This window comes from Phyllostomus discolor, chromosome 8 (assembly GCF_004126475.2).
Source record: "Phyllostomus discolor isolate MPI-MPIP mPhyDis1 chromosome 8, mPhyDis1.pri.v3, whole genome shotgun sequence".
Lineage (NCBI taxonomy): Eukaryota > Metazoa > Chordata > Mammalia > Chiroptera > Phyllostomidae > Phyllostomus > Phyllostomus discolor.
Genome location: NC_040910.2, coordinates 55,350,508 through 55,372,926, shown reverse-complemented (window position 1 = coordinate 55,372,926; position 22,419 = coordinate 55,350,508). Strand labels below are relative to the sequence as shown.

The window sequence follows — 22,419 nt, the reverse complement described above, 5'->3', positions numbered from 1 at the left end:
AGGGCTACCAGTGGAGGGTGAACAGGAGTTGATATTTAATGGATACGGAGTTTCAGTTAAGGAAGATGAAAAAGTTCTGGAGATGGATCAGAGGGATGGTTGCACAACAACGCAAATGTGCTGAATGCCACTGAGGTGCACACTTAAAAACGGTCGCCTGGCCGCATGGCTCAGTTGGTTGGAGCATTGTCCTGTACCCAAAGGGATGTGGGTTCACTCCCCAGTCCAGGCAAGTATGGGAAGCAACCAATCGCTGTTTCTCTCTCTCCCTTCCTCTTTTCTCTAAAAGCCATGAAAAAAAAAGTCCTCAGTTAAGGATTAAAAAAAAGGTCAAAATGATAAATTTTGTTATATGTATGTTACCCCAACTTTTTAAAAAAGAGAGAAGGGAGAAGGGGAGGAAGAATAAGAAACCTATGGTTCAAAGAGATGAAAAGTACTGCCCAGCTGGAGGCATTGAAGGTAGAACTCAAACATCATGTGGCCAAATTTGGAGTCCAGGCCCCATTCCCTCCAGGGCACCCAGAGGGACACCCCCACCCCACCTCACACCCTAAGGACCTTCCCTCACACGCAGAGGCATGGCTGTGGACGCCCTGCTCCTACTCTCTAGGAACTGAGTTTCCAGCAAAGCAGAGTCCTCTGCCCACAGTCCCAGCAGCACCTGCCACCCTCGCCCACCAGGCCACAGGCAGCCAGGATACCCTCAGCTCAGTCTGTGAGAGAGCTGGCTGGGCTCTGGCCGGTGTGGTTCAGTGGGTTGGAAAGTCAACCTGTGAACCAAAAGGTCACAGGTTCAATTTCTAGTCAAAACACATGCCTAGGTCACAGGTTTAATCCCTGGTCAGGGCATATACAAGAGGCAACCAATGGATGTTTCTCACATCGATGTTTGTTTCTCTGTCCCTCTCCCTTCCTCTATCTCGAAAAGCAATGAAAAAATGTGTTCAGGTGAGGATTAGAAAAGGGAGACAGACACGAGTGGAGGCCAGGAAGGAACCATGAAATGGCCTCACCTACCCTGACTGAAAAACAGGGGACAGAGCAGAGACAAATATGGCTTGTTACCACTGTGCCAGGAGATCTCAGGTACCCAACAGCTCAGGTGAACTCTGGGCCATTCAGCAGAAGAAAAGATCTGGTACATCTGATTGCTTGTTCATAATAAAAACAGAACCAACAAATGGCTTCATTAAGATGGAGCACGTGCCCTGGCTGACGTGGCTCAGTGCACTAAGTGCCGGTCTGCAAACCAAAAAGTCGCTGGTTCGATTCCAGTCAGGGCACAGGCCTGGACTGCAGGCTGGGTCCCCTCTTTCTCATTCTTTTTCCCTCTCTCTTAAAGTATGTAAATACAAATTTAAAAAAAAACAAAACAAGATGGAGTAGGCTTTGAGGTACATTCTCTTGAATCCTTGATGTTATCTGGGAAGCTCAGAAATCACTCTATAATCAAATATAGCCTCAGGTGAGGATTTCTTTAAAAAAAGAAAAAGAAAGGGGGGTGGAGACTGGACAGGGGCCCAGAGAAACGTTTACCAGGGACTGACCTGCAACCATGGGAACAGTGCCCACCGTTCATGCCTCAGCCCTTCACAGGAAAATCCTTTCTTTAAAAAAAAAAAAATACCAAGAAATAACGATTTACTTGTAAATTCTAAAGCATACCACACTCATATCGACAAGTTCCATACCACCTGTCTTGGCTGGCAGGCCCTGCTGCTGACTGCTGGGCAGGGGGCTCCCACGGGACCCAGTCAGGGAGGCCTCCCCTGATACCCTCCAGCAGACGTCAAGGATTTCTCCTCTGGGACCTCTGAACCTTGGCACAGATATCACATTTTACTGCAATCATCAGTATGTAGGTCTCAATAGCCTGCAAGTCCCTTGAGGCTGGGGACCATGCCTGTAGTGCCAATGCCCCGACCAGCACCTCCCCTATGGCCCGGCAAACATCACTGAGTGGACAAATGACAGGATGAATGAACAAGGCTTGCTCAGCAGTGGAAGCCACTGTGCTGATTAGCTCAGTTTCAGCAGAGCACTACATGTGCTGGCCAGGGACACAACCACAGCCTTCCCTGAGCAACTGCCCTCCATCACCCGTACCAGGCAGCCTCGGCCCTCTGGCACAACACCCTTGGTCCACAGTTCTGCTGGGTGTCCCCCACTGTTACCTCATCAGAAACATCCAGAAAGCAAGGATGGCGTTACCTCAAGGTGCACAGTCTGAACCCACACTTCACGCCTGATGTCCCCTGTTGACAGAGGCCTAGCAACATGCCCAGCGGGACAAGCACTGGCCAGAGAGCCAGATGACCAGGGTTTCCATTCTCATTTGGCCTCAATATTGGCTGGATGCCCTTAGGCAAGTCACTTGACCTTTCTATTCTGCAATTTCCTCATGGAAAGTGGGGGACATTTCCGGCCCTCTCTACTCCATAGGGAGGGTCCCAGGACAGAGCAGCTACAAATGCGGAATATAATGAGTCTTCTGACTCTGGGCTGTAAAGACAGGAGTGACCATCTGAGCAAAAAGTCAGGCCTGGGAGATCTCCAGCATCCAGCAAGAGCGCCCAGGCCTGGCAGGCCCCAGACAGTGTGCTGCCAGAGGAGAGACAGTGGCGCAAAGGGGCTGCAGGGCTTCTGCCAAGTTCCCTCCCGTCCCAGCCCATTTACCTGCCCACCCCACCAGAAAGCAGAACAAAGGATGGTCATAAAGAGCCACACGATGGGAGGGGGGCAAGTCTGGGGGGATGGAGTCAACCATTCCAGCTAACCAGGATGGGGAACCCCAGAGAGAGGGCTCCAGGGGAGGGGGGGAGGTGGTGAGCTGGGTCCTGCTCCCCTGGGACATCCCTGGTTTCAACTCTTCTTTCTCATCACTGTGAACATCCTTCCACTTTGCACATCAGATGTTTCCATGCAAGATTAAGAAAACATACTCAAAACCGCCCTGGCTGGTGTGGCTCAGTGGATTGAATGCCAGCCTATTAACCAAGGGGTCCCTTGTTTGATTCCCAGTCAGGGCACATGCCTGGATTCAGGGCCAGGTTCCCAGCTGGGGATGCGCAAGAGGAAACCACACACTGATGTTTCTCTCCTCCTCTTTCTCCCTCCCTTCCACTTAAAAAAAAAAGAAAGAAAACATACTCAAAACCAAGATCTCACATCACAGATCAAGATGGAGAGTAAGTGAACAAGTGAACCGGCCTTCATGTAAAGCCTGAAGTCAAACCCACATTGAGACCCTCACTGCCCCTGCGACAGCTGTGATCAAAACGACAGATGGTAACACGTGCTGGCACGAGTGTGCAGAGACAGAGCCTCCCTACCCTGCCGGTGGGGGCGTAAAACGGTGCACCCACCGTGGAGAGCAGTTTGGCAGTTCCTCAAAGTGTTAAAGATAGTATTGCCCTGTAACCCAGCAATTCCAATCCAAGAGAAGTAAAAGCATATGCACACGTAAAAACTTGTCCATGAATGAACATTATTCATTCACAAAAGCCAAAAACCGGAAGCAATTCAAATGTTATCAACTGATCAACAGATAAGCAAAATGAAGTACACCATACAGCATAACACTAATCAGTAAAAAAAAGGAATGAGGTACTGATGTAGACTACAATACACACAAGCCTTGAGAATATCGTGCTGAGCAAAAAGCGGCAGAGAGCAAATGCCACACACTGTATGATTCCATAGACGAGCTATCCAGAACAGACGAAGGCATGGAGACTGAGGGTGCACTGGTGTTTGGCATGGACTGGGGAATGGGGAGTAGCTGTGACTTGGTATGAGTTTCTTTTGGGGCAGATAAGAATGTTCTGAAATTAGACAGAAGCAATGGTTGGTTACACAGTTCTGACTATACTAAAAACCACTGAATTGTATACTTTAAAAGTGAATTTTACGGTAAATAAGTTATATGTTAAGTTTTTAAATAAATTTTAAGAGTCAATATAGTTTCTGTAAGCCAACACAAAACAAATAACGAATGAATGAATGAAGCAAGCCTAAAATAATAAGACTCTGTTACTCAGCATCTTTTTTTGATGAAATTCCTTAAACAAACAGTAAGAACAGGCTATAAGAATGAAGAGAATGAGGAAGAGAAAGGGCCGAGCACCAACAAGAAGACAGAAACCATCAGGAAAATCACATTTTCTGGCAGTATCCTGGATGGAAACCTCTTGGTCACTAGAAGCCATCTTTAACTGGTACGGAGACAACGAAAATAAGCAACTCGTGTCAGAGAAGCAGACCTGTCACACAGAACAAGGTTCTGGTCACCTGACTCTCAAGAACAGAGACGTGGAAGTTCAAATGCCCACTCGCACAAGCCAGCAGGCCCAGAAAATACAGCAGAGTGAGAGCCTTCCATCCCCTGACAGAGAAGAGCCTGTTTCTTATTGTTCAGCTTTTCTAGTCTTTCATGAAGCCCTACCATTTAATGAAAATCCACAAAGGAGGATGATAACACCTTCTTCAGCTCTTCTCTGGAAAGTAGGCTTTTTCTTAGAGATGAGCTTTGCAGCAGAAAGCTCTCTGCAACCCCAGCACTCACTGACGGTGTGAGCTACAGATGCAGCACTAGTAGAGGTATAAACAAGCACCATGGGAAAAAGGTCCTGCCCCCCAGCTCATACCACATCCTAGGCCAGTGTGTCCTGCTGCGAAGTGAGGAGCTTGCAACACACAATGCCTAGGCCCCAGACACAGCCACCACCTGGAGCTCACCATCAGGTGTCAGGCTGCCATGCATCCATCTGTAACAAAGATCTCGGTGTCAAAGCTTGGTGCTGCTCTTCAAGCCAACCATTATTTAAAGTACCTTTTTCTATACCATAAAAGGAGAAATGATCGGCTATCTTGAATCTCCCACTAAGCAAGATATAAAATCTTGCTCTTCAATAAACAGCCAAATGCTTTTAGCAAGAAAAGAAATTCAGGTGAGGATGTGCCTCTGTAACAGAAATAAAAATAAAAATAAAAATAAAAATAAAAATTCAGAGCTATGCTGACCATTTTCATTGTTTCTTGATGAAAGAAGGGTAAGAAAAAAAGGTGTGTGCTGAAATGAGAGGTTGGCGAAATTAATGGCACAAAATACATTTATCCTCCAAATATCCAGTGTCTGGGTGTCATGATACAAAGTTTTGACGGTCAGGAAGAAAACTGGGCTGAAGGGCCCAAACCTCCCACCCCGCATAGGTAACCTGTCCTGCACACCATCTCCCTGAATCCTTAGCACAACCTTATTAGGCCAGAAAGGCTGACCCAAGCCCTCCTGACAAGTGACAAAACCATGACAGAGACATGGGGCACCCTGCCTGGGTGAAGGAGCAGCAGAATGGAGAGACCAGAACTAAGGTCTTCTGATTCCCAGCTCCATGAAGATGCGTCATCAACAAGTTTAGGCCTCGAATTCTTCCCCTTACACCTCATGTTCCCCCTTGGATTATCTCCATCAAGAGAGACACAGTGTACAGAAGAGCAGACCCAACTCTGAGAAACTTTCCATTTTCCTCCCTGTCCCTGTGTTGCCTCAAAAATGCCATCTGCCTGAGGTGTTCCCCTACCACACACGGAGCCTAATGAACCCTGATGAAAGACGAGACCCAGGCATGAAGGCCTTTGAAGCCGCTTGCGTGACAGAGCTCGGCACAATCTGGCCCTGCATGGAAAAGGGCTCCCAGGCCTCCCGGAAGATAGATTACGTACAGTTGATGAATGCATGACATCAGTTACTCCTCCTGATTGCTCTCCAAATGCCCCAGGGAAGCAGGGGACTCGAGGTCATCAGTGGAAAACTTCTGCTGGGAGACCAGAGATGCTCAACACACCGTGGTCATCTCCGTGAGTACCTTCCCCCGCTGGGCAGACTCCTGCTTAGCAAAACGTCCACTTTCTAACCACTGTCTTCCTTTATCTTACAGAAAACAATCTTTTACATTAAAAGTTGGCTCAAAGGGCATGATAAAGCTTGAGCACCAAAATCTTTCTGTATCTGGGGCATGCATCTAAGCCCACCACCTGATTGCAAACTCCAGGTGGGGGCTGCACCTGGGATGACTGTAAAGCACCTGGCATGATGCAGGGCACACTGCAGCATTCACGAGCACACTTTTTAATTAAAAAGCAAACAGGGCTCCTTTGTCCTGTGACCTGCACGTGCATCAGCCCAGAGCTTGGATCGGAATTCTAAGCCTAACTCTTACAGCTCTGTAGCTTTAGGGAAGTCACCAGGCTTCTCCAAGTTTCCCATTTCCTCATGCATGGCACAAGGAGAAGCCCACCTATCTTCAGGAGTGACACAGGATTAGATGCAGTGTGTATAGGGCTTATGTGGCTCACAGATCCTCAATAAACAGCATCAATTCCCTGCTCCCTTAAATGACCTTTCATCTGACCACCTAGGTGCAGAGGGGAGTCATGCAGATCCCTGCTATGATTTCTTGCAGGTCAGTGGAGGGGTCCAGAGAGCAGCCACTATGCCACCACCTTTCCAAGCTCATAAGAGGAAACAAGCAAACTCAGTACAAGCCCGAGATGAAGAATGCTGCATAACTCAGCTTACCTGGGACAGCCCCGGTGTGCCAGCAAAATTAGGAGTATGCATTTTCACTCTCAGAAAGTGCACCTGGACAGGAACCTAAATACCTATCCTACTTACAGGGCTGAAGTCCCTGTCTAATGGTACAAAATGACTCTTTTAACCACTGATACTGGGCCCAAGCTATGACACTCAGGTTTCACTTAAAACTCTAAAGCAAAAGTTGCATTTCCTCCAAAATAGTAAGTCCACCCCCTTCCCTGGGCTCAGAGTGGCCCCCCAACATCTGTCAACCCCCAGGGCATAGTTTTCTAACTCAGCTGTCTCCTTGCCTTGACCGTCTCCTTGCCTTAAGGATGGATGTGCTCTGCCTGCGTCTTCACACCCTCCCACCCCCCATCTGTGTAGCTACTACACCAGGGTACAACTACAGGAATAATAGCACCTGACTGAACGGAAGAGCAGGGGATGAGCACGTCAAAGTACAAGCAGCTGTGTGTCCCTGCCAGACTGGCAAGAACAGGTCAGGGGCCAGGCCTTTCCCCTCCGAGGGGTCCCACACAGCCAGGGACGAGGAACTCACCCTGGCCAGAGGAAAGAGCCCCTCATCCAGCATTCTGCCAGCATTGTCCCCACAGCTTCTGAGTGCTGGGCCCTGTAGGACTGAATGCTTCCCAGCTGACATACCCTCAGGGAAGAATTTGTCACCAGTGCTGCCAGAGAAATGAGCCCCAGCCGCCCAGGGGAAATGTTGGGGCAGGCTCCAGGAGGAACGCAGCCGTCTTTAAAGCGACCACAGTGAATCCACTAGGAGAACCAGAGGAGTTGGGCCCTTGATGGCACACCAATGACCAATCATAAAGTTGGTCTCATTTGAATTCATTTTCTGGCTGAAAACCCAAATCTAGAATGAGTCATTAACTTGATGAGCTGTTTCCTGATGACACCGTTTTGCATCTGTAGGACTGGGTACACAGTCAAGAAACTTAGGCCTCAAAATTCTCCAGTGACTATTTGGAGGGAAAAAAGTGAAAAGTAAAATTTTTATTTTCGTGTGTAAGAACCTTCTTATACAGAGGTGCTTTTCCTGCTAAGTTCAAACCACAAACACCATTACATGGCACTGAAGATGAAGCACACCTTGAACCCTCTTCCTGACCTCACCAAGCAGCAACAAAGGGAGATAAGCTGTCTGGATCAGCCTGTGCCCACACCCTTGGATCAGGAGATAAACGAACAGATAGATAGACAGACAAATAAACAGACAGATATTAGATCAGATAGACATCTTTTTGGATATATAACAGAGAGTAGGTCAGATAGCTAAATATACAGACTAGATAATATAGATGATAAATTAGATACAGATGATAGATTGAATAATAACTGAGACAGATACACAGATAGATTCACATAAGTACCAGAAGAGTCAAAATAATTATTTTTAAACAGTATGGTACAAACAAGCTCACTTACTCTTCACGTAACCCTAAGAAATAGAAATCTATTGTCTACTTTTTATAACATGGAACGAGCCATCTAGAAATATATTACATGATCACACTCGGACAAAAAGTACTAGAAAGAGAAATTAAACATGCATCTGAGCCTTGGAGTGCTCCTCGGCCACGGTGTTACTTGCGATCTCACCCTCTGAAGCGTGGCCAGTGACTTTCCCCAGCTGGGACAGAAGCCGGACAGAAGATCCAAGGGCTGCCTGAAGAGCCTACGATTCTGTGTGATTACCAGGCTCTTTTGATATTCCCTCACAGGCTCCCCACAAGGACAGGCTCCAGTTCTGACCTATCATTAGCGGGGGATTAGGTCATAAACACTGTCGCTTCAACCTAAAGGCCAGCGGGTTCTCTCAGGGAAGCCAGCACAGCAGGTGGCCCACAGGGCTGGGACACACTCCCACCCCAGCTGCACCGGGCCCTCTTACCCTCTTCCTGCTCACCACCTCACCCCACTAACTCCAAGTCCTAACCAAGCTGCACTCTAGCCAAGTAAAACCTCAGGACACCAAAAACAGCAACTGAGGGAGGAGCCCTTTTTCGGTGGCATTAGCTCTACCCGCTCTGCTTCATAGCTTCTGGAGGGCACCTGGCCACAGAATCCACCAACCCAGGTCAGGACCAGAGAATCCGTCCCCTTCCCTTCAAAAAGAGGACCAGGCACAGCAGGGGATAGAAGGCATTTTAGAAAACCTTGGCCGACATCCACTCAGCTTCAGCAGAAGTCCACCTGGGGGAACAAACACCTAGACCCACGGCTCGTAGCCCTGGCTGTCCCCAACCTTTTCAGCACCAGAGACCAGTTTCAGGGAAGATAATTTTTTCATGAGCTGGAGGTGGAGGGGCGGGGGGAGGTTCAGGATAATTCAAGTGCATTACATTCAAACTCATCTCATGCTGTGTGGCCCAATTCCTAACAGGCCTGACCAGTCCATGGCCCGAAAGCTGGGGACCCCTACCCAAGAAGCTTACAGCTACCAGAGCCCAGGCCCACCCTGAACAATGAAGTCAAAAACTCTGGTCTGCTTTATGAAAACTCCCCTGGGGATTCTAGTGTGCACTTGAGGTTTGTAACTACTGCCCTGGCTCATTGCAAAATCCCTTCTACCAGAGTCGGCCTCAGCCACAGAGACCCAGCCCCTGCAGCACCCTCTCTGTCATTAGGGGAACATTTAGTCACATTCAAAGAAAGCTGCCTCCCAAATGGGTTAACCAGAAGGAACTCTAATTTCTACTCACCGAATGCCCCTGTATCATTACCATGGCAGTTAAGACGGACTAAAAGCAAGGAATTTGGGTTAATGGCTTCACCCAACAGCAGCAGCAAGTCAGAGGCAGAGCCCTCAAAACCCAAAGAAATAAATAATCATTTTCCCGGGAAGAAACAGGGAGGTTGGCTCAAAGAGGGAGAAAGGGAAGAAGAGGAGAGAGCCTCAAACGGAGGGGGTGTAACATGCAAGTGGCTTCGCCAACCACTCCCAAGACAGTCATTTTCCTTGAAAAATGCAAAACCATTGATTTTTTAAAGAAAGAGTATTCAGCTATTATGGGCTCTAATGAAAAGCAAGGCAAACCCAGGCAGGGGAAGTGAAAAGAGTGTTCTGTCCTGGTTCCTGTCTTGGACAAAAGGAAGTATGTTAAACAAAACCACTGAACAGTTACAGTGTGGCTGTGAGGAGTTTTCTTAAGTGACTACGTGGGTGAGCTCCTCCTTACTAAACAGCCTTCTCCTACGGCTCAACCCAGAGTCAGGCAGGGCCCCTGCTCCAAGGGAAGGGAAGCGTGGGGGCAGGCAGGGAAGGCATGTCGGCATCCCAGCGGTGCTTCCCCAGCCCTAGGATTCCCAGGAAGGGCTGCCCACGGGAGGTCAGGGAGAGAGGGAACAGCGTTCTAGGCTTGTCCTGGCCCACACTGCAGCCAGAGCAGCTCTGCCTTCATCAGTCCTACCTGCCAGGTAGAGGGGCCCCACGATTTCATATCAAAGAAAAGTGGCCCCAGAAAAACAACACTAAAGCCATCAAAAGTAGGAGCAACAGGGATGAGGTCCAGTTGCGGCTCAGGGAGCAGCTTCCACGTGATCAGGAGGCCTATAAACATGGAAATCCAGAAGTCTCTGCCCAAACCACTCAGCCAGGACCCAGAATGTGAATGTCCTTGGATGTCTGTGTGTCTTCCAGGCTCTAATGTAGCCAGGCGGACCCCTGAGCCCATGGAATGCTCACCACTGAAAGCCGGTCCCTCACATCTGAAAACTTTGTGGAGCCCCTTGACTCCCCTTCCCTCACAGCCACTCCTGGCTCCGGCTGTCATTCAGGGCTACAGGAGTGGCAGGAAGATCCCAACAGTGTGTACATCCGGCTCACTAGCAAGTCCGAGGATGGTCTCTGGGTGCATGCCGGTACCCCAGCCTCTGTGCCCACCCCTCAGGGCTGAGTCAGAACTGGAGAGGGGGGCATGCAGACATCATCTGCAGAGAGGACGGCCCATCCCCTCAGGGGCTAGGTGGCTCTCTCCACTACCAGCTCTCTCTCACTGCCAAGAAGCCAGGCAAGAAACCCTGGGGAGATTAGGGTTAACTGCTACAATGTCCGAGACACAGGTAGGGACTAGCAACCCAAACAGGACTGTTCCTCCTCTGGGAGGGCCTAGCAGACCTTAAACACTACTGGCTAGGAGGCTGGTGTGTGGAGCCCAAGCCAGCAGCCTCCATCCTGAGAAAAGCTCTTAGTACGTGTGCACACCGGGCCCCCGGAACAGCTGTGCTATTTCTCCAGACGCATCATTTTTTCACTTTCTTCCTGTATTCCGCTTGGCACCAGGTGTTAGGTGATCGTCCCAAAATGTCCCAGGGAGTGGACAAATCCTCCCAGGCCAGCCACTTGTGGTTGCGATTTGGACAGAAACACCTAAGCGGGCCCTGTCGTTCCCACGTCCATAGTGTCCCCTGGCTCACAGCAGGCCCTCCTGTCAGCTCATGTGCGGCCCCACCCACGTGGAGCCCAGGGAGAGGGCTCAGGAGGAGGAGACGGAGAGACTGCACCAACAGCCATCGGATAGCGTGGCTTTCTAATCGCCAGGCCATGGGTAGATTTTGTGGTGACAACTCTGGTCCTGGACTTTGAAACTGCAGTCTGATGTGGTCCAGCTATTTTGTAAACATTTTCTAACCCGAGTCAAATGAATGATGCAAAGGGAATAATCAAAGTATCAATTACAGACACATTCATATTATAGTGTGTGTGTGTTCACACACGTGTACTCGTCAGAAGCAGGGAGCAAACCCAAATGCCACATGGATGAAAAATGACGAGCAGTGGCTGTGCCACAGGGACATGGAGCCACGTCTCTCAGGGCAGCCCAGCCAGCAGGGCACCAGGCACCACCGGGCACCACCGCGCCTGCGCTCAGGCTGCCTGCCTCCGGGTAAGGCTCTGCAGAGAAGCTGGGATAAGCCCCAGGGGTCTGGGGAATGACCACTGGGTCTGCCCCCGTGCTCAGGGCCACTCTCAAATGGATCTGACGCTGTGCACTCAGGGTGAGAGCTGCTATCGCTGCCACCTTCAAAGACAATCCAGATGGAGGGAGCAGTCCCCATCCACGACCACAAGGCTGATGCTTGGGCTCTGGGCTTTCCCCTCCTGCCTCTCTCCCCCAGCTGCTGCAACAGAACTGTTCCCTGCAGGGACAGCGGCGGGGGGCGGCGGTACCGGGGACGACACAGCAGAAATGAGGCTACTGGTAAAGAGGTAACACAACACCAGACTGTACACCATCCTCAGGCCCCAGGAATCTCAGTCTTCTGGCATCAGTCAGATGAAGCAGAAAACCAAGTCCTTGTTAGTGTATGCATCCATCCGCCCATCCGTCTGTCCAACAGCAGGCAGTAATGGGGCAACTCAGGAGTGGCATGGCTGGGTAGGAGGGGAATATTGAAACCAAAGAGACAGAGGAGACTTCATCAAACTGTAACACCAAAAGAATGTCTTAAGGGTCATGGGCTAGAAGCCCAATGTTTGCCAAGGTACCAAGAAGTAACAGTAGATTTCAGTGAAAGGGGCTGAGCAGGGGCTTAGGGACAGAGGTGATACCCAGGCTGGGCAGAGGAAAGAAGGGAAGGGCATGCCTGACTGAGGTGACAGCGTGAGTACAGGCTGAGCAGCAGGACTGGGCCATGTGACAGAGGGCTCTGCACTGGGCTGCGTTCTCTAAGCAAGTGGAGCCATGGGGGTGAGGGATCTCCGAGGACAGACAGACATGCTCAAAGCTGCACCCAAGAAAGAGCCCAAGCAGCAGAGGCCAGATATGGGGGCGTTGGTGAGACTTCTTAGAAGTTGAGGAGAAGACAGAGGTCTGAGTCAGGGCAGTAAAGAAATGGGTGCAAGAGAGAACACAGAGACAAACTGATCCGATTCAGCACAGGGTGACTCTGTGGGATCAAGCTGGCAAGACAATGCTGCCTCTCTCTGGTGCACAGCACCAGAGAGAGGCAGGAGTGGGAAGAATGGTGAGTCCGACTGGGGAGGGCTGCAGGAGGGCCTGAGGCACACCCAGGACCACACCCAGGGAGGGAATGACGAGTCCAGAGGTCAGGAGGAACAAGGGCTCTTTCCATCGTGGCAGCAGCAATCTGTCCTCATCTTCTCTGGGTTCAAGTCCCATCCTGATCCCTGTTGGGTCGAACTCAAGGGGAGAAGAAGCCCCCTCAGTGTACTGTGCCTGGGGTTCCATACCCTCTGAGGGAGAGCCTTGAATTCGGGTTAGCAGAAATGACAGACAGGCTCTTGTCTCTGGACCAGGGCTCCCATTCCTTGGAGATCTAGGATCCGCGGAGCTGGTATGGACCCCCAAGGTCTGTACTTTCAAACAATCACCAGATTCAAATGCAGAATCGCAGGTCCCACCAGCAGATTCTCTCTACTTTGACAGGTTAGGTGGGGCCCAGGAAGCTGAATGTTTCTGGATGCAACCAGGTGACACCCGGTACAGCCTGCTGATTGTGCTCAGAGAAGCCCTGCTCCCAGCAAATGTTCAGGTCATACCCTCCTGCAGCTGGAGTCTCTTTTCTTTGGCTCTGTAGAGATCCAGTGGTGGGGGGTTGTCTCTGTAAAGATGAGAGGTTGCTGACACATCAGGTGATATGAATAACACGAAGGACCACATCTGAGTACTTATTACTATGGCCGGTGCTGCTCTGATGCCTCCACATCACTATGTGAAATGACTTCCCCCATCTTGCAGTTGAGGTGATTGAGTCGTAAAGTCAAGTCAACCAGCTACTGGTGTAGAGCCGTAGCAGCAGTGTTCCACACCTGCCACCTGCACTGAAATGCAGGACACGTGTTGGCGAGTTGTGCCCTTCCCTCTGGCCTCAGTCTTCCCCTCTCTAAAATGGAGAGAACTGTTCCTATCTGCTTCCTGGAGACTCTGGGGTCTTAACAAAAATGATCACAACGCTGCTGGAAAGTCAGCAGAGGCTTCCCCAAGCAGCACCCCTGCCATCTCGGGACCCTTCAGCCAGGCCGGATGCTGCCTGCAGGGCTCAATCGGAGCCTGTGCCACCCGTCACTGGATAGAAAGGGCAGAGGGCATTCCTTCCACCCACGCTGAGTGCCTCACACAAAGATCTGGTATGCAAGTCTCAATGGAAGGCTCTGTTTAACGGCAATAATATTATTTTCTGCTGCTGGCGTGTCACCTCCATTTTTAAACTGGGAACATTCGGCTGCATTTCCCTCTGCAGACAGTGTTATTTCAGACACAGTGTCATTTCAGAAATGTAGCCTCCAGGTCCTACGACCTGAGAAACACATAGCAGGGGGCAGGTGAAGACTCACCTGTAGGGCAGGTGACATGGCTTGGAGAAACCCAGAAAAATGGAAGGAGGTGCAGGCTTTGTTATAGCAATTTACTTCAATGGCTTGTTTCTGCAAGTTTGCTCCTGTGGCCTCGGTACTCATTAAAGAAGCTCCGATTTCATCGAAGGAGCAGATGAAGCAGAACATAGATACCAATGAAGTCACCTTAAGCTAGCTCTTCCTCTTTGTAACACTCTCTCTCTGAAAAGCGTGCCCGGGCCACACACTCACTTGAAGCAATGCACAAAGTATGACCAGCCAGCAGAGAAAAATCCTGATTTCCTCATCTGCAGTATTACCACTTAGCTCCTGAGGGAAGGGCAGATTCGTGGGAATTCTGTAAAGGTCAGTAACCATGCGGGTCATTTTTAAGAGTGGTTAACATTTTTCTCTGGCTGTAAAGGCAGTGGAGTTTGGGATGGCCGCTCAGACCACGGTCGCTGCCACTCTTGATTTTTATTAATTGGAGTTTGTTCAGCCCCCTACTCTTCAGCCCAACTGACTGCATGCAATCATATTCGGCCTGACTGAGCAGGGCAGGCAGCCTGAGTTTTCTCTTCCCCTTCATTCCCATCTGCCATTAGGCCATTTGCTCACTATTCTGGTCCCTGGGCCAGGTGCTGGACTTGTGGGGATGTCCCTTGTCCCTGCACAGAAGGAACCACCTGGAATGAAGGAAAAGAAGCACACAGCCGCTGAGAAAGAAGGCCAAAGAGAAAGTCCTGGCATCAGCAAGGAGGGATGTGCCCACCTGGTGAAGGTGGAGGGGAAGGGAAGGCACAAGAAGCAGGAAGGAGGTAAAGAATGGGTCAAGTGTGAGGAGCAGAAGCACATTCCAGAATGATAGAGAGGAGAAGAGACTGAAGGGGCTTTCACATGCGTCTGAGAAAAAAACAGGGCCTTTCTATACCCGTTGAACAGAATGCATTTTATTAGAGGTAAACAAACTCTCTGAGCTCAGTGACTCGTCAAATGTGGGAGCTGGAAAGGACATCCAGGGTCATCTAGTGAAAATCCTCCATTGTGCCGAGGAGCAGCTAAAGCCCAAAGAACTGAGGTGCTTGCCAAGGTCATACAGCAAGTTGGTGATGGAGAGAGACCAAGACTGCCGGCCCCTGGCTGGGGCATTTCTGCCACAGAGGCTCCGGCCCAGCAACTTCCCCCACAGACCTCGCTGGCCACTCACTCAGGAAATGTCACCTGTGGCTTAGGAATACTCCGTGACCAATGCAGGGGCCTACAGGGACCTCATCTGAACTCCAGAGGCAGACTAGAACCTTGACTTGACCTTGCAGCTTGACACTCAGTGCTTTTCAAGTGTGGCTTCCCAGCTGGCTCAGAGGAGGGACAGAAATGTACAGGGGTACCAAGTGCATCCTTACAGACAGTGCCGACCAAACAGCAGGCTTTCCCACTAGGTCAGAGTCCCAAGATGTGAGTGGGGCCCTCTTGAGAACTCCCCCACAAGGTTAGAAAGTGATGTGTGCAGCCAGAAAGAAATACTAAGGCTTTGGTGTGGAAGCTCTTTAGGGGCAGGGATAAGAAAGCTGAAGCAGGACAGCGGTCCCTGATCCTTCAGACACCTGAGAGAGCAGGGCCAAGACAACGCACACGCGGAGGTGGGTATGGGATTCAAAGCGGAGGGGAGCTGGCGCTAGGCAGGGATGGCAGGGCAACGTTCTTCCAGGTGGGGGCATGGAAAAGAGACCCTGTAGTCACAAGTAAAGAGACCATCATTCTGAAAAATAACCAGTTAAAACAGGTTTCCCTAAAGCACAAATAGCTAAGTTCTTTCAACTTTGACCCCTTTCTGAATTGAATTGTTAGCTTTTAAGACAGATTGTGTGTTGACTTTCACTCTTGGATAAAATATTTTGTTGTTGTTGTTTTTAAATATGTGCCAGCCGGTCCCCTGTGCAGCTTGCCTACCTCCTCAAAAACATGATGCTATTTGTCAAAGGGACAATCAGCAGACACGTTGGAAACTGACCGCTCACAAGCAAACTCCTAACGCATGCATTGACCCCAGGAAATATACTTCAGATTTGGTAGAATGAAAAGCATAAATCCTTCAAAGCAACATATGAAGAGTAACTGGCTGTTGGTGGGAGCAACTTCATCTAAACAACAATCAATATTATCTATGGGTCCTTCTCCAAGCAAGACTGCCCAATTCCATTTATGTCAAATCTAGGCCAGGAAGAATTACCCCATTTGATTTTCTTATCAGTGGAATAGAGATTCCCGGTTCAACATCTGCTGCACCCCATCCTCTTTCTGAGAAGATGCGCCCTCAGGAATTCTTAAAAAATCAGAAACAAATACTTTTGAGCAAAAGCTCAAAACTGATAGCTTTGAAGATTACTCAAAATGCTGTGTTTGCAAAGTGGCCACAATCAAATCCCATTTTCAAGTTAACTTTTGTCTAAAAGTTCTCAGGCAGAGAAAGCCAGAAGCCACTCCTTTTACCCCACCACAATTCTCTGGATCCGCATTCTCAAGATCCACTGCAGAAATCAGAGCTGGACAGAAAATGCGAGTGAGAAGACAAGACAACCGCCTGGTCCTCCCACCCCCTGCTCCCTCAGGCGACAGATCAATCCACTGCTCAATTCAGCAGCTTCTAGAAGGAAAGAGTCAAACAACACAGACTTATTTTCTCACGATGAAGATTCCCAAGTGCTAACATCATTATTTTATGCTGTCTTACTGATCATGGTGGTTCCACCAGCCAGGGCTGCCTTGGTGCCTTGAAAGAAGTCATCAGCCGAAGTCATTCCCTGCTCAGGCATCTGGAAGCGGGTATGGACGTCGATCCCGCCGGGAATCACCATCCTGGAATGGGCCTCGATGGTCTTCACACCTCCTGGCACAATCAGGTTTTCTCCTATTTGCCTAAATAAAGGGATAGGATGTGACCATGGTGGTCAATGAAATGTCCTCAAATTGAATGAAATCTGAAAGACATATCCACAGGTCCTAACCTATCCTTCCCTGTGTTCCCTAGACTTTTCCAGCTATTGTAATTATTCATAATACATGTGCACTCCCCACTCCATACCCCTAAGAGGCAACGAGGCACTTACTAGAAAATAAGTCAAATAAGGCCTCAGAGGCCCAAGCAAAACCCCTAAGATCAAATGATAATGAGGCCCCAAGAAATTCACATAAAAATGCCACTATACTTTCTCTATAAACACACAGTTGAGATAATTATCCTACAGTAATTTCCTCCAGACCTGGTTATACTTTACAAACATGTACTCTTCATCAGATCCTTTGTAATATACAGAAAATAGGGGGGAAGGAAAAAAATAAATAAAAGTGAACACTATGATTAAAATGATTCAAAAATTTAGAAGCATGGCATTAGCAACTCAGATATAAGGCAGAAAATTAATAGTCATTATGTTGAGAGACATGAATTCATTTCCAATTTTATTTTTTTTAATCTCTGCTACATCTTTCTACCAGTTTTTTTTTTTTTAAGGGAAAAGCAATCAAGAAATTGATAAAGTTCAAAAACAAATTAGTGACAACTAAATATAGCACCCAGGCCTGACCACTTCTAGGCCAGTGTCCTTTGCTGGACCAGATCATGCTGCCTTCTAACTGGAGTAAAATGGGACAGACGAGTCACGGTATGTGAGCGCCTGGAGCAAAGACTGTCATAAGCAAACACACATGGAGAAAACATTAAGTGTGGAAATGGTAAGACCTATTTTAGGTTCATAAATCAGGGGGTGAGTTTCCAAGCAACAGACACATCCACTGCAGTTTTCCACTCCTCAGGACCAGTTTGCTGCAGCACTTGATGAATGCTGCTTATTCAAAAGGTATCGTTTACAGTGGTGTTTGTCTTTAAACAGATGTGCTACTCCTCTGGAGCCCTCTGAGCGGTCCCAGTAGGAAGGGCACAAGGATCCTGGCGTGTACTCAGCTCACTTAACCCTCCAGAATCCAAAAATACCCTACTGCAGCAACCACTCTGTTGTTAGTGACACAATACCCAATAAACGCAAGGGCCGTCTTACTGGTGTTTGTTGGCACTGAAGAGAGCAAAACCTAAAATTCTCTTAGATGAGGCAGTAATTTGTCTATTACTTGGTAATTAATTTGTTGTCCTTTGGCCCCAACCACTTAGATTTTTGATTCAGAAAGCAGATGTGCTATCTTAACAGAAGAGGATATAATTCACATTTGTGTCCTTCATTGGGGCAAGCCGTGGAAACAACTACATTCTAGGAAAACCTTTAATCTACTCAATAGATCCTTAAACATTTGAGCTGGCAACAAAAAGATATTGTGTCACCTGGGTTAAAAATAGTAAATTACATAACACATAAGGAAATGGGTGTACATTTAATTGTGGCTTTAAATTCTCTAAATCTGAGTTTTCAAATTCACTAATTACTACCAATCAAAATGTGCTTAAACAGATACTAAGTCACTCTTTGAAGTCACTAAAGCTTAGAACTACATGTGTGAGTTGCAGGAAATGCTTGGGGACAATGAGAAGTTCACAAATTCTTCTATATAATGAGTAACACTTACTTGATCAACCCATCTTCCATGTATATGTCTGCATAGAATGACTGGTCATCATTAACAATTTTACCTCCTTTGATCAGAAGACGATCACTCTGAAACAAGAAAGTAATACAGTCATCATGCATTCCTGACCCATGAGGAACCCTGGTGCTAAGACAAATGAGCTAAGGACACATTTTCACTATTCCAGTGATGCTCAAAATCAGCCAATTTTGGAAAGGTTCAGTGACCTTGGTGAGCCTGTCTGTGGCAACCCACTCATCACCTGAGTCAGAACATACTGGTAAAGCTCAAAGCTTGTCACAGATTCTAAAAACAAACCAACCAAAAAACCCTCTTTTCAAAAGACAATAGTTTTTAAATGGCTTTAGGCTAAACTTTATTTTTTTTAAAAAAGTACACCCGCATTTAGGGAAGTCAATTCTTGGCAAGCTTTGTGTCGGGAAAAATTAACCAAAAGTCTGTTGTCATGGCAAATGCAAAACAAACACGTGTGGTTCCACCACAAGTTTTCAGTTCAGCGTGTTCATTATATTTGTACTTCATTTTGAGGTAAATCATGGCGATTGTAGCAAAGAGAGAAAAAAACACTTCAAGTATGTACTATTATTAGTCTGTTAAGGAAAAGGTAAAGTGTTATGATAGAATGGAGGAGATGGTAAGTCCTAAAATCTGCCACCATCACAAAGTGTTGATGCACTTATAATATAATTAGTGGGAAAATATATATACGATAAGCAGCACATGAGGGCCAGGAATGCAATGAAAATGTTATGTTGTGAGTTATCTCTATCCTAAAGGCTGCTGATGGAATGGAACATTCAAGTCCTTCATTCAGTGGATACACATCTGTGCTATTCCATAATGGGTTGAAATGTTACAAGTTAAGCCATAGATTGCCCTCTTAATATGCAAAATATTTCAAAGGAATGACATTCATCTTGACAATGGTTAACTCAAAATTGTTATAAAACAGCTCTCTCAGTAAGTGCTATTTATATTTAGCACTTACCAAAGAAAATATTTTAACAAGTCAGTAATAAAAAATATATAAACTACAAGAGACCCAAGAAGAAGGTTCTTTTACACAAAAGTACACCCATGGATTTACAAGGTATTTATTGTTTAACATAATTTCTTAAAAAAACATTGAGATCATTTAAATTCGGTTCACTTCATCCTGCTGTAGACTTTGGCAAGTCAATGGGACTAAAACAGTCAACGATTCCTGCACTTGTATAAGGTAAATGTAAGAACCTTTACAAAATCCCGTCGTGTACACCATGACACCAAAGCCTCAAAACAAATCAGTGAGGTGGATGGAGCCAGATTTGTAACCCCCTGACACATAAAGAAACTAAGGCACACAGCAGTTAAGTCACTTGCCCAAGGTCACCTGGCCAGTACACTTTCCTCTCTACGCAGATCTCCCCCTCGGGATGCAGCTTTGACAGGATAAATCCTGTCAAGGAGGCAAGGAGGAGCCCTGCCCTTCACCACCTGGTCCCTCACTCGCTGCAGTACCTGTCCCAGCCATCACTGCGAATTCCCCAGCCAATATCACACCAAGAAAAAAATGAAACATCACAGCCCAGTTCATTCCAGTGCCTTCCAGAAGGCTCCTTACATAAGAGGCTGGCCGTGATGATGGAAGGAGGGAAACCATGCTACACAGGTCCTCCACAATGCGACCCGATTTTTTTAAGGGTAGAGGGGGCGCTCTTTCAAAAATCGATCTTGTTTGCTTTTTTTTTTCCCCCACCCCACACTGTCAAAACGAAACTGCCTTTATCATTCACAAAGACAGCAGATTATTTGAGGCTGGCAGCAAATCTGCTCTCCACCCCTATTCTCCAGACTCCCTCCTCCCACCAGAGAATACAGAACGTCGGGTCCCCGGGGCCCGGCCCTTTGGCATCTTGGTTGGGTCTTTGGCCTTCTAGAAAAACAGCTAGTACCCACCCTCACTGTAGAGCAGCCTTGCTCAGCCTATAAATTCCTCGTCAGCACACGCTCTCTCCCCTGGGCATTTGTTTCCACATTTCGCTCCTGCGGATGGGTGTGCCCTGGTGCATCCAGGGGAAGCCGAGGTGCCCGTGGCTAAGGAGGAAACCAGAGCAAAAGCGCGCGCCCTCACATCCAGTCCTGCACATGTACACTTTTCATCACAGATCCCTTCGCTCCCTGCCTCAGCCCTGGGTTCTACCCAGCAATCAGCTGACCAATTGCAATTGCACATCATTATATAACAATGAATTTCCCTCGCTTTCCACCCTCCCTCCCCAGGATTTCATTTGGGGAAGTACAGAACCACGACTGGCGAAATTTTTTCCAAGAATAGATGGGGAGAAGATGGGCGCGGTGGAAGCAAGAACCTGCATTCATCGCTTAAGCATCACCAGTTCATCGCGTAGATGTTTCTCTAGTGATTTACAAACTAACCACCCCAAGTCCCATAACTGCACGGACGTCTCCGGCCACCGTGATCATTGTCTGGCCGAGGCCGGGACGGGCCATCTGCTCCGCACGACGCGCAGCGCCATTACCTCCTGGAGCCCTGCTCGGCGCTGTCCCCAACGCCTACCCTCATAGCCCGCTTTGTATGCGCCAACACTGACGCCTCCCTGGCTGCAGAAGGGGCAGAAAGACACAAGAAAACGAGCCCAGAGCCCTGCCAGGGTTCCACCCCGGAACCAGAGGGCGAGAAAGCCAAAAGCACCACCGAAAACCGGTCCCTGGTCAACAAAAAGCCCACGCCTGGCCCCCACCCTTCACTGCTCATCTCTGCGTCCGTTTTTCCTTCCTGTTTCCACAACATCCTGGTCCACCCTGCCCTTTCAGCATCCCGCCGCTGTCATTACGCCGCCAGGCTCAAACCCGCTCCTTTTTCTAAGGAACAGGAGGAAAGCTCCAGAAATCCCTTTATGGGGGCGGGGGTGGAGGGGAGACACAGGATGAATCCATTTCCCATCTCCCCAACCAGCTCCTGGAGTCCAGCCTCGCAGCACGCAGCCCAAAGAACAATATCCGAGCTTCAACCATGCATATTCAATCTGGCATCCATTTGCTTACACCCCACAGGCCAGCACTGCAGCATCTCACTCTGACAATAAAAGGATACAGAGGCTCTGGCGCGCTACCCAGGACGACCGGAGTGCACTCACGCTCCTATTTTAATGCCTCACAAATCATGTGGCTTATATTTCTATATGATTGCATCTCCCACCACCACGATCGCCGTGTTCAGCAACAGGGGAAAAAAAGTTGGGTCCCTTTTCCTCCCCCTCCTTTGAAAAAAAATTCCTGAGGCGTTCTGTGCCACAAAAGGTTGCTGGCCGACCGCTATTTCCCAAGTACCAAACTCACCGTGATGCGTGGAATATTTTTCTTTCCCTGATAAGACATCTCTCTCCTGGGAAAAAAATTAATTTCAAGAGGGCAGCTTTAAATCAAAAATTGCCAGGAAAGATTTGGAATTTTTTGCAGAATTTAAAAAGGTGCAACAGCTTGGCTAGTCTTGCCGATAGCAAATTCCAGAAGCGTAAGGGATAAATGCAATCCTCTGTCTCTCTTTCTTCCTCTCCTCCAACACAGCCCCAGCTAGGGCGGAAAAAAAAGAGAGGGAGAGAACAGGAGGGAAGGGGGTGGAAATAAACTACAGCAATAAAAGCCTCGGTTCAAGTCGGCCAACGCGGCGCATGCGCCGCCAGCCACTCCCTTTCCTCTCAAGCAAGAACCATCCGCTTCGGGAGAGACGAGCCCTGATTGGCCACAATCGTGGGATATGCAAATGATACAGGAGGGAGCGCGAGCGGCGCGAGAACGCGAATGCTGCAGTGTGCGGCGAAGGGCGGCGGTCGGGGCGGGCGCCCGAGCTGGGAGCGCGCCTTTCGCGCGCTTTCTTTAGGCCAAGGCAACGGGGACTATGGCTGGCGGCAGCCGC

General features: G+C 48.5%; 1 protein-coding gene across 2 annotated transcripts in view; it reads right to left on the bottom strand.

The window, feature by feature from the left end:
* Nucleotides 1-22,419, bottom strand: part of DPYSL2 (dihydropyrimidinase like 2) — a 103,757-nt gene that overhangs the window by 49,988 nt on the left and 31,350 nt on the right. The window contains exons 1-3 of one of the 2 annotated variants that reach the window (XM_028519185.2): nt 21,843-22,267; nt 18,480-18,568; nt 16,636-16,820 (exon numbers count right to left, since the gene is read on the bottom strand). In XM_028519185.2, coding sequence (XP_028374986.1) covers nt 16,636-16,820; nt 18,480-18,568; nt 21,843-21,881 — 313 coding nt within the window. In that variant the 5' untranslated portion in view covers nt 21,882-22,267. Of the gene's footprint in view, nt 1-16,635; nt 16,821-18,479; nt 18,569-21,842; nt 22,268-22,419 lie in introns of those variants that run through there. The other variant, XM_028519184.2, reaches the window with a different exon arrangement.